The sequence below is a fragment of the Dasypus novemcinctus genome, chromosome 15, assembly GCF_030445035.2.
Source record: "Dasypus novemcinctus isolate mDasNov1 chromosome 15, mDasNov1.1.hap2, whole genome shotgun sequence".
In the NCBI taxonomy this organism is placed as follows: domain Eukaryota; kingdom Metazoa; phylum Chordata; class Mammalia; order Cingulata; family Dasypodidae; genus Dasypus; species Dasypus novemcinctus.
Window position 1 is genome coordinate 20,445,513 of NC_080687.1, and position 12,179 is coordinate 20,457,691.

The following is a 12,179-nucleotide window of genomic DNA, read 5'->3' on the forward strand; positions in this document are numbered from 1 at the left end:
GTCTCTCATTGTGTCTACTCATCACATCATCTAGGTGCACCATCCAGTTGTGTCAGCTTGTCACGCCAGCTCACTGTCTTGCTGGTCTTCTATAGGAGGCACCAGAAACCGAACCTGGGACCTCCCATGTGGTAGGCAGGCACCCAACTGCTTGAGCCACATCTGCTTCCCGAAGCGTTTTTCTTGATTTGGTGCTTGCACTGTTGCTGCAGTCCTTCAACTGTTTTCTGGAAGAACCCTGAGAAAAATGTTTCTGCCAGGTCTTGGTGGTTGCTCCAAGTTTCTCAGACCTGGGAGTCCAGGGGAGGGGCCCCTCACGCCACTGTGGACTCCGGGGCGCTGGGCCGGCAGGTCCCCGAGGGCGGCGGGGCAGGAAGGCCAGTGTCCTGGCAGGCGCAGGCTTTTCCCTCAGCAAACAACCTCTGAGCCGGGGGCCGGGTCACACCTCTGTCACGGCACCACCCTCTAGGTCCACAACAGTCAGCAGTGCCGCCCTCTATATTGTTAATAGAATAAAAACTAAACTGCACAACAGAGAACCCCTGCTAAACCACGGACCACAGTTAATAGTACATTTATAAAACTGCACATCCATCAGCTGTAACGAATGTACCACACCAGCGCAAGGTATTACGATAGAGTGTTACATGGAACACTGTATTTTATGCATGATTTTCTGTAAACACACACCTTCTCTAATAAAAAAAAAAAAAAAGGAAGAAAAAATACCTCATTGTTAAATTTACATTCCTCATTTGCATTTAATTATAGTACTGAGAAGATCAAACACCTTGTTCTTATTATGGTGCATTATCTCCTTAAGCTTTATACTTAACTTCCTAGTAAGGCACTCATCTTTTTCACTCTGCTTTGTAAGAGAGCTGCATAGTATAAAAGACACATCTTTTGTCTTATCGTAATTTTTTTTCTAGGTTGTCTTTTGATGGTTACTTTTTATGGTATTTTCTCATGTATGGTTTAATGTTCAGGTAGAAAAATCTTTTCAATTTTCCCTTTAGATCCTTTAACAGAATGCATTCACTTCACTAATAGAATTACTTCCAAACTTGTCTGAGCACGACGTGCTGTTCAACCTGTCAAACGCATTGACGATTTGCTGTTCAATTGACAAAGACATTGATTGACCACCATGTGCTCGTGCAGTACTGCCCAAATATTTTTATGACATGGCACAGGGAAAATGAAAATAACTGCAGAGAATACTGGAATGAACGGTGAGGGCTGGCAGCATCAATCCCTTAGCCTGGCTAACCCACGCTCCGCACAGTTCTGAAGCCCTGCTCTCGTGGGCACAGAGGTGAAGGGCACACTACACTTCCTCAAGCTGCTTAATGTCTTCTAAAGACAGGGAGGACTACAGCTTGCTAAAGAGGAAAACCAGGAAGAGCTCTGCCCACACTGTAGTAAAAGTGTCAGAAAACCAGAGAGAAGAGAGGCCACGAACAGCTGGGTTTACACAAGCACTGCGTGGTGGGAAAGGTGATATTTTTGCCCAACCTTGACAGATGGGCAGGATCATCAACAAGAAGTGGCGCGAGACCAGTGGGAGGAAGACAATTTCTACATCGCAGGAATATTCAAACAAAGGAAAAAGCAACTACACAGAGGATCCCACTTAACACAGCCAAGAGAATCATGTAAGTAACATTTACGTTTTGTTTTGGTGACTAAGTCAAATCCTATTCTCCACTGATTATGTGATGTGAAGGACACTTTCTTCAGAGGCAAGTTTTACTATTTTAAGTATTATTCTAATGATACAGCACATATTATAAAGCACACAGTTAAACAGAAAAACCACTAACTTTCAATAAAACACTAATGAAAACACTCATGTTGCTGAACCTGCCCCGAAGTGGCAGAGGCTGCCACAGAGAAGCAGGAGGCGGGTGGTTGCTCACAAGATCAGCCAAGCCTTCTGCTTCCCAGGCATCTTCAGATCACGTAAGATCACTTTCCTGGCTTTAAGAAATACGGCATATTCATTTTCCCTACAAAATGAAAATACCTCTTACAAATCAATTCCACTTAAAATAATCAATCTAGGAGATCCTGGGTCACGGGAGCCTCAGGGAATGGGAAAATGTCCTGTGAAGTCTCCAAAGGCCTTGCAGAGAAGTGGGCTGGCGTTTTAGTCCACTCGAAGCCTCTTCTCCAGGGAGCCCTGGAGGTTTTCCCCGAGAGCCGTGGGCCGGGGCTCGCTCCCGCACGGCCGCCTGGTGCCTGGCCTTGGCCCTTTAAGAGCCCTCTCCCACACTTGGCAGGTGAAATTAGAAGAATACCAATCGTGCTTCCAATATTAATTAGTAACAAGCCAGCTTCCCCCCAAATGTTCGTAATTTCATGCACAGCGAACATGTTTTCTAAATAGAATAAAAAAGAAAACACTCTAACTCCTTCTAGCTTCCTGAATAATATAAAAATTCCAAGTAAAAAAGATGCTGAGGTACCAGCAAAGGTTACAAATGAGACTTTGATCATGTATAACAACACTGTAAGCTCTGTTTCCTTCTGTTCAAACAATATTTTCATCTTTTGATGAAATGTCCCATTTGGCACTCACACAATTGTAAAGAAAAGACTGAAAAAGTAACACTGCCCAATGGCATTATACTCTCAAAGCCATTATACCTTTCTTTAATGTAGCATGCTCTTGGAATCACCTCTGCTCATGACTATGTGTTACAATATTCAGTGGAACACAAGGAAAAGCAAATCAATCTCCTGAGAAAACTCCATGAGCCCTGGAACACAAAGTACCAGGAAGTTCAATGCCTATCAAATCATTAAAGAGAGTCTTCCGTGGGCACTCAGAGAAAGCAGCCGATCATTAGCGTATAATGATTAGTACTTCAGAAACGCAATACCCAGGAGCCTGGCTAAACACCATGTTCATGGAAAACGCAGCCATTGGATTCATGAATGCACAACTCAACTCCCTGAAAAGGCCGCAATCACAGTAATTCAGTCGTTTTCCATTAAGTTCTTATTACGATCGACGCTAGAAACACTGGCGGTAATCAAAAGGGCAATTACCTGTTAAGCATCAGTTTCCTGCACTCATTTTCGCCTTTCCAAAACTCATTTTCAGCTCATGTTAATTGTTGCTGAAAGCCCCTGTGTGAGTATTTCCTCAAATTTAAACAGCATCGCCACATCATGTTTCAGTGCTGGGCCCAGAATTTTTTGACCTCCGTTGCGCCCTCAGGGGGATCAGCCCCTCACTCCCGAGCCCCTCTGGACCTTGGACAATCTCAGATACCGAAAGCAATCAAGTACCAGGCTCAGCCACACGATACCACTGATAGGCAAAGGCTTTTGACCTCCAAAATGGCAGCTTCATGGGTCAACCCGACATTGCAGATGTCATAACATCTCCCTCTCTTTTATTTTAAGCTGAAATCAGGGATGGTATTTTATTTGGTTGGGTTTTTTTTTATTCACTGTTGCCCAGCACCTGTACAGTGTGAGGTATTGAAAGGTTTGCTGAGAAAATAAAAAGACGTTAATTGAAGTCAGTTTTAACCGATCACAACAGTAGACCTTTTTAAAAAGGAAGCAGGCAAAGCAATGGCATTCTTGAACTAGAGCGCTTCCCCGTGCCATCCAAGAGGCATCCACAGCCACCGGTTCCCTCCCGACCACCTCCACAGCAACGAGGAAATCACTGATCATTGTGAGGGCATCCCCTCGCTCTCTCAAACTCAAATTTTAAGACCCGGGCCACAGATGACTCCTCTGCTGAGTCACCCGCTTCGTGAGGTCTATTCCACCGATTTTGGAGAAACATAAGAACAAGCAGAAACTGAGCTGGCACCCGTGACGTGGTAGCTGCCAAATAGGCTGGCTCCTGCCCTCCCTGTTGCAGGGAGGGGACAGACAGCTCTGTGGACGCTGGCCTGGAAGCTCTGGGCCACTGACCACTCGAAGGGGGAGCACAGCAGTCCAGGCCTCGCATGGGATCGAGCTCTGGCATTTTGACGGAAATGCACAGCAACTAAAATGGAGAAAAAGGAATCTGGAGAGCCAAAAGAAGTCTTAAAACTCACCTCCTGAAATTGAATTGTGTGCGTGTGTGCATGTGTGCGCGAGCAGTTCTGTTAACTCTCTGAGGGTCAGGGCTGACAGTTCCTAAAAGTGCAGCCCAGGCCCAGGACCCAGTGAGGCTTGGGAAAGGCTTCCTTGCTCCCATGGGGCCTCGCACACTGGGCAACCTGCCTCAGGCCACTTCCCTGCCCTGGGCCCCCTCCCCTGCCCTACTGGCGGTTTACACCACTGAGAGAGCTCCCGTCCCAGTCTATTACAGCTGAGTACCCTTCTACCCCACCCACTTTGAAGCTAAGTCCCAGGCCTCCCCAGCGTGCCGGGTACACCACAGGCCTCTGGGGTCTGTCAAGTGAGGGCTCGGCCGTGTAGCTGAACCTCACCTCTGGGACTTCAACGTTTTGCCAAGTGCCCTGTGCCTGCACGGCGGCCTCTGCATGTCTGCCGTGACAAATGGGCTCTCAGGGAGGATGCCTCTCCAGAAAAGGGCAGCCCTAAAAGAAGGTCTGTCAGCCAGGCAGCTGCGCTTGGAGGGCGCAGAGGTGCGAACGCTCAGAGCATACTTGCGGCACTAAGGGACTCCAAATGGCTGGAATGGAAGGGGCAGTGGTGAGCCATAAGGCTGGAGAAGTGATCTGACCAAGCCGTGGAAGGCAAAGGGAGCTACTGACAGATGTCAAGCAAGTGTGAGTCCTGGTAAGATGTTAGGATGATGGGGGGCATTGAGGAGGAAGGAAAGGGATCCTTGCAGAAATCAGGAAGAGCTTGAGCAGGACATAGATGCAAAGGAGCATTCCTATGTGTTCAAGGAACTTCAAACAGTACAGGTAGACCAGAAGTACCAGGGCCCTTACAGCTGGGTATGGTGTGGCCAGCACTGGTTGCCAGAGAAGTACACAGGGTCTCCTTGGGCTCCATCCCGTAAGCAACACGGACTCACTGCAAGTTTTTAAGCGGAAGAGACATCTGACGAGATTTTCATTTTAGAAAGATGATTATGGTGAACAGGGATTGAAAGTAGGAGATCTATAATTAAATGGAAATGCAGCTAAAGTCCACACAAAGATGACAGATGTCTGAACTAGGACACACCCCTGGGGCACAAATGTGTTCCAAAGACCACTGTAAACTACAGCAGAATTTCCTGCTCCTTTGCACCTTCAAGTCCAGCAAGACCCATGGAAAGAAGCACTGACCTACAGTGGAGTCAGTCCACAAAGGTCGTAGGCCCTGAAATCAATGAGGAGCCCAGGCAAGGTTACAGGACACCTTCCCAGAGGGGCCCACGCACAGTGTGTTCGATGAGGTTACAGGCGCGTCCACATCTGGTTATGAAACCATGAAACGCAAAGGGAGCTGAAACAATCTGGTGAAGTATATTACTATGATAGTAGGCTGGAGTGAAGAATGTTGAAGAAAAGCCAAAGGCAAGCAGGCGGGTTATAGACTGCACCAAACGAGTTGGAAAATAAGCTTATCAGTGTTTATCCAGCACTTTCCAAGCCACCATGTGACCATCTCGAAGACAAGAACCTATTGACTCAAAATTGTGAAGCTGGACTGGATGGCTGTTGGAGAGCACAGATAGTCTGTGGAGGGGGAAATCAGCTTTACATTGGTTCTTGAAACTAATTAACACTGATTTTTAAAAATTAATTCCTGACACAAACAGATTTCATTATCTCAAAAGAACTTTGAAAGGATCTTTAAAAAGCACCTTAGAAGCCGGGCTAGAAAATTAAAAACAAACCTACAGGAAATTGGGAGGAAAAGGAGTGGAAGCTGGAGAAAAGGAGAGGCTCCCTTCTGACAGGATACGGCCACTGAGGTTTTCTCTCAGGCCTCAGCCGTAGGACTGCAGGCCGTCCTCTCTCTCTACAGCCAGACACAGAAAATCAAGAGCAAGTGAATTAGAACTTCTGAGCAGACAGCTATCTACCTTTTAAAAAAATATTAGGAGGTACCTGGGATTAAACCCAGGACCTCATACATGGGAAGCAGGCACTCAACCACCTGAGTTATATCCACTCCCCTGTCTACTTTTACCTTTTTTTTTTTTAAGATTTATCTCACACACACGCATACACACACCCGTTGTTTTTGCACTCACTGTCTGCTCTCTGTGTCCATTCACTATGTGTTCTTCTGTGTCTGCTTCTCTTTAGGCAGCACCAGGAGCTGATCCTGGGACCTTCTGGAGTGGGAAAGAGGCGATCATTCTCTTGTGCCACCTCAGCTCCCTGGTCTGCTGCATCTCTTGTTGCCTGTCCTCTTTGTCTCTTTTTGTTGCTTCATCTTGCTGCACCAGCTCTCTGTGCGGGCTAGTACTCCTCACAGGCCAGCAATCCACTTGGGCCGCCAGCTCTCCACTCGGGCCAGCTTGCCCTCACCAGGAGGCCCTAGGAACCAAACCCTGTACCTCCTATATGGTAGATGGGAGCCTACTTGCTTGGGCCACATCTGCTTCCCATCCCCTGTCTACTTTTTAAAGTAAGATTCTGAGGTTTGAGAAAAACTACATAAAAGGACTTTATTGAGAAGGCTGCCTTCCAAGTCTCCAGAATTCATGGGAAAATCAGAAATGTTCTACATATTAGGAGATTAAGAGGAATTAAATGATGATATTATTAATAGCTAAGACCTACCGACTGATTAGTCTAAGCCAGCCACCAACCTAAGCACTTCACATGTAGCAAATCCTCAGAGGAGCCTTCATGGGACGGTTCCACTGTTACCCATATTTCAGAGGTGGGGAGGTAGAGGCACAGAAAGGTTACTAACGTGTCCAAGCTCCCACAGTTATTAAGTAGCAAAACCAGAATTTGAACCCAGGCATGCTGGTGCTAGGGGCTTGTGGTGCTAGAGTCTTGTGTTTTTTAATCACTACAATAGTGGACCTTGATAAATTCTGAGAGAAGCAGTTAAATTAAGAAATAATTCAGAATAACAATTCAAGTTAGCAAGAAAGGTTCTCAAACTTTTTAAAAAAATGGTTAGACTAAATCAGTAGTCGTCAAACATGATAAATATTAGATTCACACAGAGAGTTTAAGAAAAGCATACCAATGTTGGGTGCTCTGACTTGTTCCTGGTGATTAATTTGCAGGCAGGTTGAACACTATAAGGCTAGATATACTTCTAGCTATAAAAGTTAATGGAAAATAGGTATCTGCATTCCATTAAATATTCTTCTCCATTACATGCCCCTTAATATTTCTCTTTTGCAGGGCAAGGTGGCAGCAGGTGTTCCTATAACTGAAAGAGGCACAAGATTTTCCTAGCAACTCTCTACTCCCTTTGTTTTCATATGAAGTCTCATTACTCATTTGGTTTCTCACATAGACAACGACCAGGAACCTGGAAGTGTGCCCTTGATAATAAATAAGAATATTCAGTCACTGGAAAGACATAGTGCTCGCCGTAACAGGGAAGGTTTATGCATCAGTCTCTTGTGTACCAGGACCCAACAGTCACTCCCAGGGGAAATGACAGAAACCAAATTTCTAAACTTGCAAAACTAAACAGAGGGAAGCAGATGTGGCTTGAACAGTTGGGCACCTGCCTACCATACGGGAAGTCCTGGATTCATTTCCCAGTTCTCCTAAAGAAGACAAGTAAGACAGTGAGCTAACACAACAGGCTGCCATGGAGAACTGATGCAACAAGGTGACACAGTGAGATGATGCCACGAGGAGAGAACAATGAGGAAACACAATGAGAGACACAACAAGCAGGGATTGGAGGTGGCTCAAGCCATTGTTAACGCCTCCCTCCCACATAGGAGGTCCCTGGTTCAGTTCCCGGTGCTTCCTAAAAAGATGAACAGACAATGAATGGACACAGAGAACAGAAAGCGCAAAAACAATGAAGGGGGGAGGAGAAATAAATAAAATAAACCAAAAGAAAAAAAACTAGACTAAATAGAGGCCCTGGTTGGGGTGACAACAACAAACTGCCATCACTCCTTCAACCAAGTTCAATTAGCCAACCCATCTTTACAAGTTCAAGGGCCTCATGTCAAGCTGTGGCTCTGAACCACAGGATTTAGGAGGAATTTATAAGACAGTCCACAGTCGCCATTTCAAATATTTATCAACAAAAACAGACATACAAATGTCGAGTTCTGAAGATGGGTGCAGTTATGATTCCCACCAAAAGACAAACATGGCAGGATAGATTTAACTTGGCAGCACGTGAAACCTAAATGAGACTTTTGTACACAAGCTCTCAGGACTATGCTTCCACCGGCCTGGTGTTGACAGGACAACCCAATCACCTTCACTGCTAGCTTAGATCAAGGCAGAGCAAAGCTTCAGACTGAGAACATTAAGAAAGGATGATCACAACCCTTTCTCAGTCGAGTCTCTGATGTCTTTGTTTTGAAAGCGTACCTGAGTTCCAGGCCGGGTCCCAGCCCAGAAGGCTCACAGTCAAGTGCACACCTTCGTGCACGTGCTTGCTTTACATAGTGAAAACTTTACCTCTGGAGTCAGTGTGGGAAGGAGTGGAAAGAAATAATTAAATGCAGGCAAAAATAAGAATGAGGGAGGCAGGAACTTCCTTCCATTATGAATGTGTGGCGAGTTTTCAGTTTGGCCGCGTTGCAGAGAGAAAAACATTACAGTGACCTGGATTAAGAGGTCAGGCTAAGCTTTTAAAGCCGATTCGTGCCCCACAGGGTTTAAGGACTGTCACCATCCGCGGGCTCTGCAAACTCGGTCCTTTCAGGCATGAGCCTCTGACTTGGTCACCTGCAAAAGCTTCATCACCATCTTGATACAGCAAGCCAAATTCAAACAATAGCTCTTTTATTTTCAATAAATCAAGCAAAAGTTACTAATAGCTCCCCTTAAGGTAGACTGTGCTTTATTGAAAAACCAAAGAAACATTTCTCATTGTATCTAACTGAAGCCAACCTTAATTTAAAACACTCTTTAAAATAACCAACAGAAAGCCAAGTAACCAGCTATATTGAGGCAAATTGTCTCAACTTAGGACCTGGGCAGATGCTACATTAATTCAGTCACCACTCAGGAAAGTTACCTGGGGGCAATGTATTAAAACTGTTATTCTCTGATGTAAAACAAGTCAATCTCCTAAAGGAACCAAAACTCTTGAGTCTGATTAGTAGTAATACCTTTGGGATCAAAATAAGGCTGAAAAACGCAGGGTCATTACCTGTTGGTGTGACTGTCACCTCTTGTTTATCTTGAACAAGCCTGATGACATCAGATACATCAATTTGATGATCGGTTTCTTCCTTTTTGGCCTCATGGGACTGTTGTGGTGAAGGACAATTGTTTCCAGTTTTTTTGCACAGGATAAATCTCCAACAGTCAAACATGAGTCTATAGTATAAAAAATTAATTAAAAAAAAAAAAATGAGACCACACTCAAAAAGACAGACATAACAGTTGTTTCGCTGAACAAAGCCAAAATAACTAAATACTGCCTTTAGCAGTATTTATTCAGGAATGGACATAGTATGTTTAAAATTAAATTCATTCTTCTCCAACAAATTTCTTCTCTATCAATGTTCAGTTAAACGAGCAACCTCTTTTTATAATATTGAAATATAATAAAGGGTTGCACAAGCAAAACATATTATTTACTTGTGCTGTTTTAAAAAAAGAAAGAAGGAAAGAAAAAGAAAAACCTAGATTTTCTCCTTGACATTTAGGCTCTTATTTCAAGGATATAAAAGTCCCTGGGTTCTCCTGGTTTCAATGTCAAGTCGAATTCAATGAGCTGGCGAACTCTCAAAACGACTGCTGATTGCTTATTCAGATTACTTAAAAACACTTCTAAATCCTCAAAGTAAAGAATGTAATCCAGAGTTCCAGAACAAACATTAAAGTATTATTCCTCCAATGAAAATCTGGCAAAGAAATTTAAATGAACTTTTTGGAGGAAGCAATCTTGAATAAAGACTGAATAAAGAGAAAACTAGTATCTATATTTCAAACAGAAGCCATCTGGAATCCTTTGCTGGGCAAACATTTCACTTTAATTTGGTAATTACTAACTATACCTTTCTGTACTTAGTCCTTTAATATACTTATGGTTCATTATTACTTCTACCTGTTGGCTTAATAACTGGGAGAGCCACTTTGTAAAGAATTAGATGTAAATAATGTAACAAATAAATTTGTGACCCCAACAAAAATAACACCTTTCCATTTCATTTTTTCAATTTTGCCCACCCATTCAGTTTTAGTTTGGTCCCAGCTTCAAACTATACTCTACCAGGAAATCCTTAAAAACGCAGGGAGGATGCCACTTTGCCTTTCCCGAAACCACCCATCAGCTCAAAGACTCTAACCTGCCTTTTAAAACTGTGTTCCAGCTCTTCCAGGAGACTTTCTGCTCTCCCCCTTCTCACATCTAACCCTTTCATTCCCTATGGGAAAACTCCTCCCCAGTCTCCTGGGTCAGGCCAGTTCCTTCTCTGAATGTTCTAACAATGCATGCACCATGCACCTGAAAGGGCCAGTCTTATTTCATTCAGTGGTTCTCAAGTCTGGCGGCATACTAGGCCCCCCTGGGGAGCCCTGCAAGAACACAGATGCTCAGGACCCAGCCTAGAGAGGGACTCAAAGGTCCCACCGAGACTGAGAGCCACTGCATTGAAACCGGCTGATCTATTTAAGGAAAGGAAACCAACACAAAACTGGATAGGGTCTTATCATCCAATACACAGTTCAATTAAAAAATATTTTGGGGTGGCCACTAACTGCACAACCACTTTCTTTCTTATCTTTTTTTTTTTCGGAGATAGCAGGGATTGAACCCAGGACCTCATACCTGGGAAGCAGGTGCTCAACCACTGAGCTCCATCTGCTCCGCAGCCTCTTTCTTAATTAGAAAAGATGGCATTTTCTCTCATCACCTTCATCTTCCTTTCTAAACACACAGCCTACAAAAAAGTCCTTAGTCTTTTATTACCTCTTCTACAAAATATCCTTTGTTTTTATTAATACTGTTGGCCAATAATCTGTTACCCATATATGTCTTTTATGTCAGGGTTCCAGGTGTGACTTTTGGATTCATATAACTTTTTCCTAAACCGACTTATATGGCGTCATTTTCAGGAATATTCACAGTAAAGATGAAAGAAGATCACCGATATCACACACACCTCATCCACCAAACGCGAAGACACCAAAGACCACCCAAGTGCCCGTGTGTTTTTACTTTGCCCTTGATATTTGCTTTATCATCCCATCAAAATCAGGCCATGGATGGTGCTCTAGAAAGGATGCTTAGAGATACAATCAGATCTGGGTCTACAGGCTTATTTCTGGATTTAAAAAATTTAATTTTAACATTAAAAAAAATAGGAAGAAAAAGAATACTAAAAAAAGATGAAAAAGATTTAAAAAAAGAAAAAAAAATCCCTGGTTGAGAAAACAACAACACCCTCTTTTGTCCTTCTTTCTTCCCAATTCTACTTGGAGAATTTCAAATATGAGCAGGCAGATAGTGATCTTAAATCTCTAAAAGGAAAAAAGGTTCTGTGTAGCCTTCTACTTTTATTTCCACCAGCTGCGATCCTCCTACCAGACATAATTGCACACAGGACTCCTGAAATCCACAGAAATTGTGGAGGGGTCTACATTTGCCCTGAATCTATATCCATTTTCTTCCACCAACCCCAAAAGATGCCCCTGCTGTTTCTTTCCTCCAGGAGGCAAGATCTTGTAAGTATTAATATTCACTCAATGAGAAACGGACTTGGCCCAGTGGTTAGGGCGTCCGTCTACCACATGGGAGGTCCGCGGTTCAAACCCCGGGCCTCCTTGACCCGTGTGGAGCTGGCCCATGCGCAGTGCTGATGCGCGCAAGGAGTGCCCTGCCATGCAGGGGTGTCCCCCGCGTAGGGAGCCCCACGCACAAGAAGTGCGCCCCATAAGGAGAGCCGCCCAGCGTGAAAAGAAAGTGCAGCCTGCCCAGGAATGGCGCCGCCCACACTTCCCGTGCCGCTGACGACAACAGAAGTGGACAAAGAAACAAGCCGCAGCAAATAGACACAGAGAACAGACAACCGGGGGTGTGGGGGGGTATTAAATAAATAAATAAATCTTAAAAAAAAAATATTCACTCAATCTCAAGAT

The 12,179-nt window shown here is 44.2% G+C and overlaps 1 protein-coding gene across 5 annotated transcripts in view; it reads right to left on the minus strand.

Annotated features, from left to right (window-relative positions):
* MCF2L (MCF.2 cell line derived transforming sequence like) overlaps positions 1–12,179 on the minus strand; it is a 370,234-nt gene that overhangs the window by 351,715 nt on the left and 6,340 nt on the right. For all 5 annotated transcript variants that reach the window (XM_058276391.2, XM_058276395.2, XM_058276390.2 and 2 more), the window contains exon 2: positions 9,244–9,413. In XM_058276391.2, coding sequence (XP_058132374.1) covers positions 9,244–9,409 — 166 coding nt within the window. In that variant the 5' untranslated portion in view covers positions 9,410–9,413. The remainder of the gene's footprint in view (positions 1–9,243; positions 9,414–12,179) is intronic.